The sequence below is a fragment of the Ctenopharyngodon idella genome, chromosome 8, assembly GCF_019924925.1.
Source record: "Ctenopharyngodon idella isolate HZGC_01 chromosome 8, HZGC01, whole genome shotgun sequence".
Classification (NCBI taxonomy): domain Eukaryota; kingdom Metazoa; phylum Chordata; class Actinopteri; order Cypriniformes; family Xenocyprididae; genus Ctenopharyngodon; species Ctenopharyngodon idella.
Genome location: NC_067227.1, coordinates 12,179,153 through 12,197,920, shown reverse-complemented (window position 1 = coordinate 12,197,920; position 18,768 = coordinate 12,179,153). Strand labels below are relative to the sequence as shown.

Here is an 18,768-nt window from a genome sequence, read left to right as displayed (position 1 = left end):
TTACTAACAGTTTGTGCCAGCGCAAACCCTCTTTCGGCATTCAAAAACTACTGTCTGGATTTACTAAAGACACGCAGTGCAAAATTAGTGCTAAAAAGGCGTGGACTGAGTTGTTTTTGCGGCTGATCTTATTGCATATGCATTTGTAGGAGTTTCCCTTTCAGACGCAAAATTTATGGGAGGAGAGTATTTAAATGAATCACGCAACGTGTTTTACTAATGTTTGCACTAGTCAATTTACTGGTATTTGTGCCATTGTTTAACGCCCAAAAAACCCATTTTGCGGCATGGCTGCAATTGTTGCTGCTAGGAGGAGACACCGCAGAGAACAGAGAGCGTGTGGTAGAAGGGAGAAAGTATTTTCCACTCGTATTAATTTCTTTGGAATGCCAGAGGAACATGTTATCCGTATATTACATGTAACAAGTTGCGCCTGTGTCGACCCGCACCTGATGAGCATCAGCTCTGCTTATTTGTGACCCAACGCTAATTTGCACTGCTCTTGGTAGATTGTGTTGGTCATTATGTAAATGATTTGACTGCATCTGTGTTCTTTAATTTGCGCGTCAGCAGTAGATCACACACAAAACTTGCCACTCCCATTGGCGCATTTGTGGAATTAAGCTCTCATGTTAATTCAGTAAATCGGGCCCTTATTATTTTAAACTTTGACAATCACCTTTTTCATTTTTCACTCTGAGGCGGAAACAGACCTCCATATGTGTATATTTATAATCCATATGTTTATAAGCATTTGTGTGCAAGCTTCTCTCCCATGCACAGACATAAGATGGGGTTTGTATTGTTACCTCTCTGCTCTGTCTTTTCGAGTGGGGTGGCAATTTGGTTAGCTGTGACAATAATAATACATCAAAGCGGAGAATCAATTCCACTACAAAGGCTTTGTAGCCTAAACCTACAACTAGGGGAGACAGCTCGAGCATTGCATGTGTGTGGCGCACACTTTGCAAAAGCATCTGTGTGCCCTCCTGTGCGTGTGGCTTCTTTAGTATTCAGTTTGTGCATCTAATGTACTAAATGTGTTTTTCTACTGGCAAATGCAGTATGTTTGCTGTGTACGTGTGACTATTACGGTGTTGCTGGTACGATCAGGAGGAATTTCGTTTCACAGGTGAAGAGGGAACTCCGTCTAAAGTGACTGGAGCGTGTCCACGCTCTTGCTCCTCTATCCGTGGCGCCCCTGGGGTGGGCGGTTAAGGGCAACAGAGTGCAACAAGATACAAGCATCTGACACACCACAACCGAGCATTCAGCTGGCAAACAGCCACTATGCAGAGAAGGGGGGAGAGAGACTGGCTGAAAAAAGGGCAAAGAAGTGAATCATATAGAAAATGGCAGAGCAATAGGAATGAAAGAGAACCAAAGTCATTGATCTGTAAAGTGTAGCATGGAAATGGCAATGCTATTCTTCAGGAATAAAGCGCCAGCCGTAGGTGCTTCCTAACGGAAAACTCACAATGGCATTCAGAAAGATGACAAGCAACTCAGAAGGAAATGTTATTGCTCATTGGTTTCTTTCTTTACATAGCTGAGCAGTCCTGATGAGGATCAAGTAAATTTGTCTCAGATGTTTCTCCTATAATTCTGTATAAGAAAGAAAAATAAACACACATGAGATAATTGTTTACAGTAAGAGTATAGAACAATAAAACTTGTGGATAGCAAAGCTGATATAATTTGGTATTGGAAGAATTTAAAGGGATAGTTCACCCAAAAATGAAAATTTGATGTTTATCTGCTTACCCCCAGGGCATCCAAGATGTAGGTGACTTTGTTTCTTCAGTAGAACACAAATGATGATTTTTAACTCCAACCGTTGCAGTCTGCCAGTCGTATAATGCATGGCAAAGGTAACAAAATCTACGAGAGTAAAAAAAACAAAACATGCACAGACAAATTCAAATTAAACCCTGCTGCTCGTGACGACACGTTGATGTCCTAAGACACGAAATGATCAGTTTGTGCGAGAAACTGAACAGTATTTATTAAATTTTTTTACCTCTAATACACCACTATGTCCAACTGCCTTGAGCACGTGCACGGCATCCGGTGCGTGAGGTGTGTACGCGCTCTGGTGTAGTTTAAACATGGTGCCTGTAGTACAACAGTTGTTATACAAATGAAAGTAAACCACTAAAAAACATGGTTTTATTACATCAAAACTTCATTTTATTTTGTTACTTTTCGTAAGGGCAGCTTTACAAATAAAAAGGACACATACAAAGATCTTGTTCACATACCTCAGTTGGATGTGGAAAAACCATAGGCACAGCTGATGGTTTAAGTCGTACGTGATCCTCTCCTGGGTATGTAAAATCATCAGAGGAAAATGATCGCTGCAGACCTTCAACAACTTTAGTACGTTAATGGGAGTGTTGATATCCAGCCGAAGAGCAATCAACCATAACTTCAGGCGAGCAGGCTCAGAGGTTGGGAATATGTGGAAAGTCACCACTCCCGAATGAGTTTGCGCAAGAGAACAAAATCTTTTAGTTTTAAGTCGGTTTGAACAATCCGGATAAGCGCAAGTAAGTACCATTTTGATTAGCCGTCGTACCTACAATGTTTGTGCACTGTGTAAACAATGAGTGACGTATATGCGCGAGAGATCACTTTAGGCGCTTATGTAAACTACGCCAGAGCGCGTACACACCTCACGCACCGGATGCCGTGCGCGCGCTCAAAGCAGTTGGATAATAGTGGTGTATTAGAGGTAAAAAATTATAGAAATACTGTTCGTTTTCTCGTACAAACCGATCGTTTCGTGTCTTAGGACATCAATGTGTCGTCACAAGCCGCAGGGTTTAATTTTGATTTTTTTTTACTCTCATAGATTTTGTTCCCATTGCCATGCATTATATGACTGACAGACTGCAACAGTTGGAGTTAAAAATCATCATTTGTGTTCTACTGAAGAAACAAACCTACATCTTGGATGCCCTGGGGGTAAGCAGATAAACATAAACATAAAATTTTCATTTTTGGGTGAACTGTCCCTTTAATGATAAATATAGTTTATACTGAGATATCTGACTTGATTACAGACATTGGTGTTTTTGTGAGATTTTGAGGAAACATTGTTTTTTTTTTTTTTTTTTAGACGAAAAAGTGAAAAGTTGTTTTTTTTTTGTATTAGAAAAGTGAAAAGAAAAAAGTTTTTTTTTTTTTTTTCTGCAGAAAAATCTGAGAAGTAAAACAACAATACAAGTTGAAGAACAATAAAACTATTTGCACTCAATTAATCGAATTGCTGCATAAAAGAACCAAATGAGACGTTAAAGATATTTAATTTGCTATTCATTTATTTTAGTTGGATGAATTCTATACAATTGTAGTCACTTTAACACTTTAGAGTATCCAAGACTGTCAGCAAAAATGTTAATGCAGCTTGCTGATCATTTTCCACGTGCTCCAATTGGTCAAAACAGCCTGGTGTTTAAGATACACTCACCGGCCACTTTATTAGATTAACCTGTTCAAATGCTTGTTAATGCAAATATCAATTCAGCCAATCACAGGGCAGCAACTCAGTGCATTTAGGCATATAGACATGGTCATGACGAACTGCGAAAGTTAAAGCCGACCATCAGAATGAAAAAGGTGATTTAAGTGACTTTGAACGTGGCATGGATGTTGGTGCCAGACAGGCTGGTCTGAGTATTTCAGAAACTGCTGATCTACTCGCACAACCATCTCTAGGGTTTACAGAGAATGGTTTGAAATAGAGAAAATATCCAGTGAGGGACAGTTCTGTGGGCAAAAAATTAAAAAATAAATATAAATATATTAAAAAAATGCCTTGCTGATGCCAGAGAGAGAGGGAAATTACCTCACTGCTTCGAGGCAGTAGTAACTCAAATAACCCCTTAATTACAACCGAGGTGTGCAGAAGAGCATCTCTGAATGCACAACACAGGAAACTGAGGATACAGTTTGCACAGGCTTATCAAAATTGGACAGTAGAAGATTGGAAAAATGTTGCCTGGTCTGATAAGTCTCGATCTCTATTGCGACATTCAGATGGTAGGGTCAACAACATGAAAGCATGGATCCATCCTTGTATCAACGGTTCAGGCTGGTCGTGGTGTAATGGTGTGGGGGATATTTTCCTGCCACACTTTGGGACTCTTAGTACCAAATGAACAACTAAATGTCACAGCCTACCTGAGTATTGTTGCTGACCATGTGCGCTTTATCCCTTTATGACCACAGTGTACCCATCTTTTGATGGCTACTTCTAGCAGGATAACACGCCATGTCACAAATCTCAAATAATCTCAAACTGATTTCTTGAATATGACAATGAGCTATACTTAATGGCCAGATCTCAATCCAGTATAGCACCTGTGGAACGAGAGATTCATGTGCTGTATGTGCAGCCAACAGATCTGCAGCAACTGTGTGATGCTATTAGGGCTGGACGATATGACCTAAAATCAAAATCTCAAGTAATTGAACATTTTACCTTAAATATGCTTGACTATTAAAGGTGGGATATTTTTTCCTAATGGAAGAGTGCTCTGATAACAGCTCACTTTCAGCAGTTATTTTATCTATGGTTCCTAACATTTCTTACAGATTTCTGCTCGTTGTAAATCAGATAGAGATAAATTAGCATAGTACCAGTACACTTATTTGAAAGCATTAATGAGAGCGATTGCGTGTGTGAATTAGTCATACCGTCTCTCTATTCATTGTGAAGCTGTGGGTTGTAAGTAGTTATTTCAAAAGTAGAAAAATATATGCTATAACTTTTGAGTTTCTAAGATACTTTAGTGATAAATCACAGGACAGCGTTGACAACGAGTTTCTGCGCTCCTGTGTGTGCGATCTTCACATGATGTGCAGCTACTGTCTGTATGAGTGTTCGTGTGCCACAATGCAGCTGCGTGAGCATGGTAGATCAATATAATAATACACATCCGATGGTCTAAAATCGCTTGAATGTCCAAACTGGCAAGCCTTAAAACACATACAACTGACAAAGTTTAGTGAAGACGAAAGTGAAAGTGATCTTACTTCGGGGCTCGCGCGCTGTGTGTGTGTGTTGACTCTGTGAAATAACTGACATGGGAGAATTACATCGGTTAGAGGTTCTGAATTTACTTTTCAATTAATCGTCCAGCCTTAGATGCTATCATGTCAATATGAACCAAAATCTCTGAGGAATGTTTCCAGCACTATATTCAATCTATGCCATGAAGAATTAAAGGGTTAGTTCACCCAAAAATGAAAATTCTGTCATTTATTACTCACCCTCATGCCGTTCCACACCCGTAAGACCTTCGTTAATCTTCGGAACACAAATTAAGATATTTTAATTAAGATAATTAATTAAGACATTTCCTTTCTCAAGATCCATTAATGTACTAAAAACATATTTAAATCAGTTCATGTGAGTACAGTGGTTCAATATTAATATTATAAAGTGACAAGAATATTTTTGGTGCGCCAACAAAACAAAATAACAACTTATATAGTGATGGCCAATTTCAAAACACTGCTTCAGGAAGCTTCGGAGCGTTATGAATCAGTGTATCGAATCATGATTCGGATCACGTGTCAAACCGCCAAACTGCTGAAATCAAGTGACTTGATTCGACACGCTGATTCATAACGCTCCGAAGCTTCATGAAGCAGTGTTTTGAAATCGGCCATCACTATATAAGTCGTTATTTTGGTTTTTTTTTTTTGGTGCACCAAAAATATTCTTGTCGCTTTATGATATTAATATTGAACCACTGTAGTCACATGAACTGATTTAAATATGTTTTTAGTACATTAATGGATCTTGAGAGAGGAAATGTCATTGCTCCCAATGTAGGCCTCACTGAGCCATCGGATTTCAACAAAAATATCTTAATTTGTGTTCCAAAGATTAACAAAGGTCTTATGGGTGTGGAACGGCATGAGGGTGAGTAATAAATTACAGAATTTTCATTTTTGGATGTACCTAAAAAAGTGGCCGGTTAGTGTGTTTTAACAGTAAAATTGTGGCGGCTGTCATTGCTTCCTTTTGCATCCATAGTAAAATTGGGGTGGATTTTATTTTACTTACTTGCTTTTCTGTTTCTCCAAAACCCATTGGCACTTGGAAAATAATCAGTGATCTGAATGTAGTATTTTGCTAAAACTCTTGGGTGCTTCTCACTCTCTTGTTGTTTTCATGCGTCACGCAAGCATTCAAATGTCCATGTTTGCTACAGTATGCACGTCATTGTAAATCTATTCACCATAAAAAACAAACAAACAAACAAACAAACAAAAAAACATGTCTCTTCAGAAGACTTGGATTTGGAATAGACCACTCAACTGATTATTTTTACGATGCCTTTATGACATTTTTTTGGATCTTTTTAAGTTTTAGAAAAATAGACTTTAAATAGAGGGACAGAAATTGCTCAGGTTTCATAAAAAATATCTTTATTTGTGTTTGGAAGTTGAATGAAAATCTTATAGGTTTGAAATGACATGAGAGTGAGTACATGATGACAGAAGTTACATTTTTCGGTTAATTATACCATATAAATACAGTAAGCTGAGTCTTGGATGAAACTAAATCTCTAATCATATCATTTACATCACCGATACATATCGTCACATTTTTATATCTCGATATAACAGTGTATCGTTACACCCCGTGTGTAGACTTTTTATATCCACTTTATAAGACATGCAGTGTCTTTGACAGAGTGGACATAAATACGTACTTAAAAACTTAAAACTTTAATGTAATTTTGTTGGGGAAAAGGATAGGAGATATACACTGGCACACACTTCAGGCTGAAACATTTACTCTAATAACTGGATAATGCAGCCGCTTTCAATTATGTCCATCCCTGGAGACCTGGCACTGAAATAAATCACCTCAGTGAGGAAATTGTTTATTTGCTCTGTCACTTGACTCTCCCTGGCATTTAAATGTGGTCCCAGCAGACACTTACCAGGAGCTCATCTGACCTGCTGTGTCTAGAGTCCTCCTCCGGGATGAGAATCTGTAAACTGCTAGGAACAGAATACAAGAAAAAGGCATTGTTATCATTTCAGTATGGTTTTGCTAACTTGGAATCAACTATTTATGACAGGGAATACTATAACCCATTTATTCTGTCTCTATATAAGCTTCCTAAATAAAGGAAACTTTTTTTTTTTTTTTTTTTGTTATTATCTCCTATTGTATTTATCTATACCTACTTTCTTGTCTACTCTTTATTTTACTGTAGACCAGAAATTTTGTATATATGTGTAATAATACACACAATCAGTATAGAAACTTTATTTGAACTTGAAAAACAGTAAACAAAAAAAGTGTGGGCAGAATTCATGAAACGGCTGCAACTTCAGTCTGCTGTTTCACCACAAAACCCAGCGTCTTATTTACATTAAATATACTCGATTTATTCATCGTACATTGTTATTTTTTTCTGGGCAAACACGCCTCCTTTCTATGCAAATGAAGCTCATTAAACAAACACAAACAACATTTCTCTGTTACCACCCACTGAAAACTGGTGTTAAATGAAGATTTAAATTTAAAATATTGTTTTCTAGTTGTGGTGGCAGTAAATTATAGGTAGGCAGAGATTTATTTTTATTTCATTTAATTCATTATTTTTTTTTTACCTTGTGATAACCTCAATTTCTGCACATTACCTGATTGCATAATACCGTTACTGAATGGATGCAAAAAAAAAAAAAAAAGAGAAAAAAAAAAAAAAAAAAAAGACAATACGGACAAATAAATGATGCTATCGGGTAAAAATATCTATTTGCTCAGGGTTCAGAAATGTTGTTTAACTGGAAGTGTTTATAAATATTCAATCTCTCTTCTGGGTAAATATTAATGAAGAAGGCTTTTTAATTAGCACTGTAAACTCTATTCTATTAGTGAATGCTCACTAGAAAAAGAGTATTTCTTTGTAGGCCTGTCCTTTTTTAAAAAAGTGAAGTTTAACCACAAATGCCATTATACACGTGTTTATGCGTGTATAAATACAAGGACAAACACTGTACAATCTCTCCTACAGAGTAAAGATCTCTGTAGGAGAGATTGTACTTCGTTTGTCCTTGTATTGTGTCTCTGTCCATGGTGCTGAAACATTCACAGCCTTAACTAATATGAAACTCTGTTGACAGAAAGAAATGTTATGTCAGTAAATTACATGATTCTTTATTATGACAAATCCACCTGTGTACATTAGTGCTCCAAGTTAACTGTATCTTAAAGGATTAGTTCACTTTCAAATGAAAATTAGCCCAAGCTTTACTCACCCTCAAGCCATCCTAAGTGTATATGACTTCTTTCTGATGAACACAATCTGAGATATTTTAATAAATATCCTGACACATCCAAGCTTTATAATGGTAGTGAACTCACGAGTATGAGCTGAAAATTTTTTTGAACAAGTTATGAAGTAAAATATCTAGCTTCCGCCAGATTGCCTTCCGTATTCAAGTTATGAAGAAAGTGTAAACTGGTGTCGTGTCAGTTAATTTTTTTCTGTAAGTTGAATAGGGAAGGCGTAGGACGTAGCGTAAGCTTTTTGAACTGCAAGAGTTGTACACTTATTTCGTACGTTGAATACGGAAGGCGGTCTAGCGGAAGCTAGATATTTTACTTCATAACTTTAAATATGGATTTTTTTTTTTTGCTTCAGAAGGCCTTTATTAACCCCCCGGAGCCGAGCTCATACTTGTTGGTATCACTCACTGCCATTATAAAGCTTGGATACGTCAGGATATTTATTAATATATCTCAGATTGTGTTCATCAGAAAGAAGAAAGTCATAAACACTTAGGATGACTTGAGGGTGAGTAAAGCTTGGGCTAATTTTCATTTGAAAGTGAACTAATCCTTTAACTGTATAATGATCAATTTTGATTTCATGATGACTTTAAGCTGTGTCAACATCATTTGTGGAATGCTGTCGATTACCACAGAAAATTATTGATAAAGATATTATTGAAAATTATTGATAAAGATGATAAAGTCTTTTTTGCTTACCAAGGCTGCATTTATTTGATCAAAAATAAAGTAAAAATTGTAATATTGTGAAATAATGTTACAATTTAAAATAATGGTTTTCTATTTAATATATTTTCAAATATAATTTTTTTCCTGTAATGAGTGTCACATGAGCCTTCAGAAATCATTCTAATATGCTGATTTGAGGCTCATGAAACATATTATGTTGAAAATGTTGAAAACAGTTGTGCTGCTTAATATTTTTGTGGAAACCATGATGGTATTTGAACTTCCATCAAAACAATCCTGATAAATTCTTCCATCAAAAAAACAAAAAACAAAAACAAAGTTCCAGTCTGTATATTGAAGTCGTGCGTTGAAATGTTGATTTCGACTTTCTATCTTGCTCCTCTTACACTTGAATTTGTCTTTTTCCTTCCCGTCATTTCCCTCCTTCTATTATTTGTGACTTTTGACCGATTCTTCTCTCATCTATAATAAGTATGACACAAAATATTTTATGACTACATATTGTCATACAATATTTTTCGTCACACTTGCATTTCCAATAGCTTTTTCTGCCACACCAATTCATTTAATAATTTATTTATTTTTTCTCCCCAAGAAAAGCAAAACTGCGAGAGTTGTGGGGCGGTTTTAAATGTGCTCAGTTTCTATCTCTCTTTTCATTCTCTCTTCTCTTCTCGCTCACTATCGCTCCTTTGCTGTCGCTCCCGAAAGACTGCTGTCACCCTCTATTCTGTCGTACCTTTCCTGCTGCTGTACCTGCCGGAGCAGCTTTCATATCTCTGCAAATCCCTAAAGACACTTTCTCTTCCTCTCTCTAATTTTCTTTCTCTCTCTCTCTCACTCTCTCTCTCTCTCTCACACACACACACACATACACACACTGTATTCCTGCACATGGACTTAAAAGAGAGAGCAGTGTAAAATTTGCTGAAGGATATTCACTTTTTACGATGATTCAGATGCAGTTTTTCACAATATGTGAAATCGTGCCAGTCTCATGGTAACGTAATGTTTAGGTGTTATTGTTATACTTTCGAATACTATGTGAAAGTTGCATATGTTAAACATTTTTAAACGTTTTCCTTTTGCTTTTACAAATAAGACAAGTTTAAAGGTGTGTTGAGTTGGTAAAAAAGTCAATTGAAAACTTTTTTTGTTAATTTGAATAAAGCTGAAATAAAATAATATAAATATTATATAAAAAAAATGAAATGATTGATTTTTTTTATTTGAAGTACTAAAAGTGTTAAAACTAAAACAAAAAACTTAAATACATATTTTTTTAAAAAAGTAATAATATATAAAATATTAGGGCTGTCATGATCCCTCGATTTGAAAAAAAAAAATCCTTCATTGCACTCATTGAACAGTTGATCTTCGCGATTTCAAAATAAAAGTTTAATCCTTCACTCTGAGTTTGCATGTTTTGATGTCCACACGTTTAAGAAATTACAGTGGCTGTAACATTTATATTGTTAAGAAGTGGACAAATATTAAAGATTAAGTGGACATTTTAATTAAATGTTGTTTGACCAATATTAAACAAGGTTGATCATGCTGTAAAGTGTAACAACAATCACCAGACCATTGGCACCCTCTGCAGGCATTTGTTATACGTAATGTACATAAGTTGATTGTGTTTATATTATGTATATTATATTTTGTATTTTAAAGGATTAGTTCACTTTCAAATGAAAATTACCCCAAGCTTTACTAACCCTGAAGCCATCCTAGGTGAATATGACTTTCTTCTTTCTGATGAACACAATCTGAGATATATTAATAAATATCCTGACGCATCCGAGCTTTATAATGGCAGTGAGCGGGATCAATGCATCTGAGCTGAAGAAAGTGCCTCCATCCACATCCATCCATCAGAAACGTACTCCACACGGCTCCGGGGGGGGTTAATAAAGGCCTTCTGAAGCGAAGTGATGCATTTGTGTAAAAAAAAAAAAAAAATCTATATTTAACAAGTTATGAAGTAAAATATCTAGCTTCCGCCAGACCGCCTTCCATATTGAACTTATAAAAAAACCGGAACTGGCGTCGTGTCAGTTAGGCTTTTTCCGTAAGTTGAATAGGGATGGCGTAGGACATGCGAGAGTTTTACACCTTCTTAGTAAGTTGAATACGGAAGGCGGTCTGGCTGAAGCTAGATATTTTACTTCATAACTTGTTAAATATGATTTTTTATTTTATTTTATTTATTTATTTATTTACACAAAAGCATCGATTCGCTTTAGAGGGCCTTAACCCCTCGGAGCCGTGTGGAGCATGTTTATGATGGATGGATGTGGATGGAAGCACTTTCTTCAGCTCATACTCGTTGATCCTGCTCACTGCCATTATAAAGCTTGGATGTGTCAGGATATTTTTTTAATATATCTCCGATTGTGTTCATCAGAAAGTAAGTCATATACACCTAGGATGGCCTGAGGGTGAGTAAAGCTTGGGCTAATTTTTATTTGAAAGTGAACTAATCCTTTAACATTGCTGTTCAGTAAAATTATATGATTACTTGCATTTAAACCAGTTATTATCATTGTTATATAGTCATTTTACTAGTTATTGTTCACTTAGGTCAATTTTTATTTAAAAAAATTGGATCACTCGATTAATCGTCAAAATAATCGACAAATTACTTGATTACCAAAATAATCGTTAGTGACAGCCGTATAAAATATAAAAACTAATTCAAAATATTAATAAATATTATATAAAAAATACTCTATCCACACCTCTATCAGTATAAAGTCAAGACAAGCACTTAGAGTTTGAAAAACTGTCAATATTTTCAAGATGGCCCACTTTAAAGGGATAAATAATGAGGGATTTTAAGGTGAATTTGTAAGTGAACTATCTCTTTAAGGTATAACTCAGTAGACTCTGCCACATTTTGTTTTTAATATACGAAAAAATTCAATTAAAATCCTCAGCTGCACAGCATTAACCTTATTATAATCAAATGTAACTAGTGATGTTTTGCAAGACAATAAAAATTCAATCAAGTATTCATTTACAACAGGAACTGTATGATTCTTCTCTGGGCCTCTGATTGTGACTTTCCAATTGTGTTGGTCCTCAGAACAACTCAGCGTCTGTTTTGACAGGCTGTTGTGAAACTTTGAGGATGTGTGTGCCATGAGACCAGTGAAACGAGCCAGTGTTCCTGAAATGAAACGCATTTCCTCCATTTTCATTTGCCATTCACTGCACCTCTGTTTTGTCAGGAAAATTGGGTTGTTGATTCACAACTGGGATGTTTCTTTTCATACCCAGTGTCTGAGTCTCTCTTGCTGTTCCAGGAGAGGATGTTAATTTGTATGAAAGATGCTCTCAAGAGATGCAGCTGTCGAAATGAAACTGGATTTGGGGTGCTGTTTTCATTTTCACTCTTTCTGTAAATGTGTAATCAGGAAACTTATATGCACTCTGAGTGTAGAAGCTTCTGTTCTTCCTGTGTCCCTGTTTCCTCTTACTAACAACAGAACGCAAGTAAAGCCTGCTGGTACATTGAAAAGATTATTTTTCAAGTATCCTAAAATGGGCTTTATGTTGTACATTTGTAAAATAATTAGCTTTATTATAGTCAACTATATTATTTAACATGCTGCATGCTTGCTTTTATGCACCTCTTAGTAACAGTTGCATAAAAAGCAGATTCATTGTGAATTGGTAATTCTGGAAATTCTGATTCATTCTAGTAAATTTGTTGGTTCAGATGCATTGGAAAGTCTGATTCGGTTCATGAAAGTAAGTCGGTTTGTGCAGATAGTACTCACTATCATTTATAGGGCCTCTCCAAATACCCACAACTTGCAGTCTTGACCACTTGAGAGCACATGTATGCGACAGAAAGTAAGTGGACAAGACTGTCCCATGCATGAAAAATGCCAAACTGCAGTGCACTTAATGCACACTAAATCTCTAATACTGCTTCAGACCGGAAGGCTAAGTGTATCCCGTCATTCATCATGTTCAGGAACTTATACGTGCCCTGATTTCACGTTATGTCTCTAAAAAATTTCCAGTGTAGTTAGTTCACCCAAAATGAAAATTCTGTCATTAATTAAATCTGTCAACCTCATGTCGTTCCACACCCGTAAGTTCATCTTCGGAACACAAATTAAGATATTTTTGATAAAATCTAATGGTTTAGAGAGGCCTCCACTGCCAGCAATGTAATTAACACAGATGCCCAGAAAGCTACTAAAGACATTTTTAAAACAGTTCAAAAATGTTATTTTAATGTTATGAAGCGACGATAATACTTTTTCTTATAAAGTATAATACTTTTTCAAATCAGTGGTTTCAACCCTTTAATTAGATGTTACATATAATTTGTTTGTAAAATGTAAAGAGTTGCACATTTTATTGGTGCAGAGATTATATGTAGTTTGTAAAACGTTTGAATATGAACACCACAATCGCCACAAAAAAGTGTGTGCCATTGAGTAAATAAAAAATCTTAAAACTCTTGAGGTCTTCACACCCACTTGAACACTTTGGCCAAACTCTGAAAATACATCATATAAGAAGACAAATAGTCAAGTGCAAAAATCAGAAGTGTGGGCATTTGGACTGGCCCATAGAGCATTGGAAAGTCTCAATTCATTCAAGTGAATCAGTTCATTCAGGCAGTCCTCTCTTATATGTAGCATTGAAAAATCCATCTCCTTCTAGCGATTCAGTAATGATTCAGTTCCTTAGGACAGTCCTCTCTTTATTATGTAGCATTTTAAAATTTAATTCATTGGGACAATCCTTTTTCTCATATGTAGCATTGAAAAGTCTGATTCATTCTAGTGAACCAGTTCATTCAGCTAAACATTTCCTGTATGTGGTGTTGAAAAATCTGATTCATTCTTTTAGTTTTAGTCATAGTCTTTTGACTAAAATGCCATTTAGTTTTAGTCGACTAAATCTACAGTAGATTTAGTTGACTAAAATCGAAAGGGTTTAGTTAAATTGCAATGCATTAAGTAAGCATTTCTCTAACAACACACAGATCCAATACACTGATATATATCTGATATTCTCCAAACTGTTTATGTTCACTTAAGACAACCAACTGTAATTTACTCGCCAAAGCGGACGGTTTTTGACCGTTCAAGTGCAAAAAGACACAAAAGAAAGCTCAATTCAGTACTTTTTAGTGCTGCTGGGTGAGCCTGTAGAGCGCGCCGCGCAAGCGCCGCGTTTTCCCACGGTTAGATCAGCACGTTACATTTCAAATGTGAGCATCTTCCACACAGGACAGCAGTCCTGACTGGATATCTTCCCAAATCATCCATCTCTATCATTTTCTCTCGTTTTTATTCTTTGACCAAAATTAGAGCAGATTTTAGTCATCATCTCATTTTCATCCTTGAAAAAATGTCACTGACGAAAATAATGACAAAATTAACACTGGACAGTCCTCTCTCTAACATGTAGCATTAGAAAGCTGCATTCTTTCTAATGAATTGGTTCATTCAGAAAATCCTCTCTCTCACTGGAAAGTCCCATTCATTGAATCAGTTCAATGTTTTGATTTGAGTTATGTAAAAAAAAAACCAAAAAAAAAAAAAACTAACTAACTGGAATTGTTCATTCATTCAAAACCCCTCATTCTTTTGTTTCAGAAGAAAATCTTTGCATGGTTATACTGTTTTTCTTATGAAAACATACTGCCTCCTTCAATGTAACTTCAGTGTATTATTTATTTATTGATAGATTTATTTTTGTAGCTTGTAATGAAGCTTTAACTTTTCAAAGTATCTCAACTTTACTTCAAGCTTATAGCCTGACAAACTAAAACTAGCTTCTCAACACTGCTGTCTGGGTCCATCCTGGCCACTTGCTTGAAAAGTTCAGGAGTCACTGATTTAAAGCCAAAGAAAAACATTAGAAAGAATGTTGTTGTTCTTCAACTCTGCATGCAATTTGAGGCAAGGTGATCACCACCTCAGGCAGAAAATGAAGTTTCTGTTTCTTTGTTTCTTTTTCATGCTCTCTCTCTCTCTCTCTCTGTCTGTTTCTCTCAGCTCTCATTCGTCTTCTGTTCCTGTCAGCTGTAGTCTCTGTATGTGTCTACCTCCATCTGTTCCTTGTCTCTCCATATCACTTCTTTCTTATACCTCCTGCCTTACTTTTCCCCTCTGTTGGGTTTCTCCTCTCTATCCTTCTTTTAAAGTGTTGTGGTGCGGTAATCGCTGAGAGCTGTGTCATTGCACTCAGCAACTCTTTTATGATGCCTCTCACTTGTGCATCTCCTAGTTCCTCGATCGGCTTGTGACGGTAAACTCTATGTGACTTGACGTGGCTTCAAACCTGCTTCCTCTGGAGACTTGTTTCATCACACAACTCTATCTATGTGGTCGCATGTGTCAGGTGCATTGTTTTTGAATTTTGTTTTTATTTTTCTCAACGTGGCTCTTGAAGTCATGACCTCTCTCTCAACATCACACATGCCGTCCTATGTATTCGGTTTTATTTTTCCCCAAATAATTTTTCTGTTTTTTTTTTTTTTTCTTTTTTAATGGCTAAATTAAACATTAGTAATCGAAAAGCATGTCAAATAAACTAAAATCATGAAACTTGTCCAACTATTTATTAAAAGATGTTTAACAAAATATAACAAAAATACATTTTTAGGGCCCTATGAAATGTTTTTTTTTTTTCCCTCATGGATTCCATTTTAATAATAAAAAAGCATATCTAATTAATATAACAATCTAATCTAATAAAACTAACTCATTTATTTATTTATTACAATAATATTGTAATAAATGAATTATGAAATGAATTATGAAATGTTTTATTTGTTCAGAAATTCTGTGTTGTCTCTTCAGATTTTTCTGGATTTATGACTTAATACTGTTTTATTATCAAAAATGGTGGGAATCATATAAAGGCATAAAACATGAACAATTTATTTAATCTTTTAAAATGTAATCAAATAAATTAAACAATTCCTTTTATTTTTTGGCAAACAAACTGCACAACAGATTTACTGTTAAAATTAAAAGAAGAAAATGTGCGTGATTATTCCTTAAAGTTTTAATAATTTATCATTATTATTTCTATTACGTTGAGTGGTACAGGTGTTAGACAAAATAATGTAGACACCCGTTATTATAGGGGTTAACATATTTTGTGTAGACGAGGCTATGAAAAAAAAAGAGATGCACCGATGCAATTTTCTTATCCGATTCTGAATTTTTTCTAAGTGTGACCTGTCGATAGCGATTTTTGCTGATTCCAATTTTCTTTCAAAGATCTATAATTGACAGCATGTACAAACAAAAATCTACTTTGCTGCAATGTAAAATTTTATTTTCATAAAAAAACAAGTAAAAAGACAGTAATAAAATAAGACAAAATACATTTCAAACAACAGCACAAATAAATGCAATAGAATCAAAGGAGATATTAAATAAACATGGCTTTAAGAAATTCTGTGTTATGTGTATTAGTTTTTCTAGTAATCAAATCAAAGCATAAAACAATTAATAATTTATTTTTAATCAAATGACATTTAAATAAACCCTTTCATTTTTTTGGCAAACAAGGTGCTGCACAACAGGTTTACTGTTAAAATTAAAACATGGAAGAAGAATTGTGTAATTATTCCTTTAAAAATTAAGTTTTAATAATTGTGTCGTTGTTTTTATTATTAGTAGTATTATATCATCATACATTATATCACAAGACATACATTATACTGTACATTAGTAATTCAATAGTACATATACGATAGTAGCCAAATATATTTTTGTCATAAGTTATACCTAACTTTTATTTTGACGGGTTTCCGTGAAGATCTTGAAGTTTCTCTGTGTATATCGTATGGCAATAATTTTTCTCAAATGAAACGGTAAAATGCTCATGAAGTGACTCAGAGAAGCTCTGGAGATGAAGTACATCATATAATAACATCACGCGTGCTTCAGTGTGTGTAATAAACATATTCGCTTGTCAGCGGCATTCTTTCACACAGACACGCAGAATATGTAGGATTCATATTTAAATTATTAGTCCATACCGCAATGTGATTTAAGTGTACTGACCTACTTTTGATTTATTCATCCAAAATTTGACAAATTCCATGACATTCCGTGTTATACAGTAAATTCCGCTTTTAAAACAGATCAGCTCAGCCCGATCCCTGGCCGATCGATCGGTGTGTCTCTAGGAAAAAACAAACATTGCTATTATCTTTTTGTTGTATATATTCTCTAGTTTGTATATCACTGTAGTATAAGTGGTTTTCTGCAGTGTTTAGTACAAGCAGTGTGTGAAATGGTTGACTTTACAGATGTCCAATAGAGCTTCTGTAACCTTAACCGCCCAATTGTTGTGTGTTTTAAAAACAACAGTCTTTATGATTATGGCTGTGTACACAAATCATAGCAAGACTTAATCAGCAAATAAGAACAGAGAAGAGTGAGAAGCAGATTCTCTCCTTCAACATCTCTGAAGCAACTGGCAGATGTTCCAATAGAAAACATTCAGCTGAAGACTATTCAAGTTTGATAAATCCATTCTAATAAGGTTGGAAGCTGTATTAAAGGTAAAAAACCTTAAAAAATAAAGAAATAATTCATATGTCCCAGGTGTTCACATTTTGTCCAACCCCTGTACATTTTACTGCACAATAGTAATATATTTCTTTCACAATTTCTTCAAGTTAATATATACAGAACAAAGACATTGCTAGATGTAAACATCAGCTGACATAAAATAAAGGATCGGGCTTTGGATAGCCAATATCGGTCAGTTAAAAATACTTAATCTGCCCCTATACTGATCCTTGAGATCGGCTCGGGACATCTCTTTCATATATGATATGATTTGCTATACAGTAAATGGCATTTTTATGACTGGATTCCATGTTTCCGTCCACATTTTCAGCATTGCGGAAATCATAGGGCCCTAATCATGTCATGTATTATTAGAAAACTCTCAGTTTCAGAGCTGTTATTGGTTTCTCTCTCTCTTATTCTTCAGCGTGGAGCCGGGCTGGCAGAGGGTCGTTCAGGTGGATCTGGAGGTGGATGGTGTCGGCAGCACGGTAGGCAGCAGGTCCATTTCCTGGGCGGTAGAATACCCGGGCATCAGGGCCGGCAATGAGGAAACAGAGACGCACATCCACCTGGCTCAGAAAGACCTAGTTGGCATCGTGCCGTTGGCTATGGTGAGTACAACGTCATTTCAGCAGTCTCTCAGGGAGGTGCTGGGTCTCTTCGGGGAGTGCTGGGACAGAAAGATAAAAGAGGCAGGCAGTCATGCTTTTTAAGCCGCTTTGATATAATGTAAAATGAACCGTCTGGGTTGTCATGACCATTTTTTGGTTTAGCATAATCTCATATTTTAACAAGCAATGGTCCAGTAAAAATCTTTAAGACACGAGTGACCAGAATCAAACATGTTAAATTGCAGTTGAGTTCTCAATAATATATATGTATAAGCTTAAAGGATTAGTTCACTTCAGAATTATAATTTCCTGATAATTTACTCACGCCCATGTCATCCAATATGTTTGTCTTTCTTTCTTCAGTCGAAAAGAAATTAAGATTGAGGAAAACATTCCAGGATTTTTCTCCATATAGTTGACTCCTCCGGGGTACAACAGGTTGAAGGTCCAAATTGCATTTTCAGTGCAGCTTCAAAGGGCTCTACACGATCCCAGCCGAGGAATAATGGCCTTGTCTGGTAAAACGATCGGTCATTTTCTAAAAATAAATAAATAATTATATACTTTTAAC

General features: G+C 35.6%; 1 protein-coding gene across 2 annotated transcripts in view; it reads left to right on the top strand.

Annotated features, from left to right (window-relative positions):
• Nucleotides 1-18,768, top strand: part of si:dkeyp-14d3.1 (transmembrane protein 132C) — a 293,882-nt gene that overhangs the window by 190,906 nt on the left and 84,208 nt on the right. For both annotated transcript variants that reach the window (XM_051901885.1, XM_051901886.1), the window contains one exon: nucleotides 18,011-18,197. In XM_051901885.1, coding sequence (XP_051757845.1) covers nucleotides 18,011-18,197 — 187 coding nt within the window. The remainder of the gene's footprint in view (nucleotides 1-18,010; nucleotides 18,198-18,768) is intronic.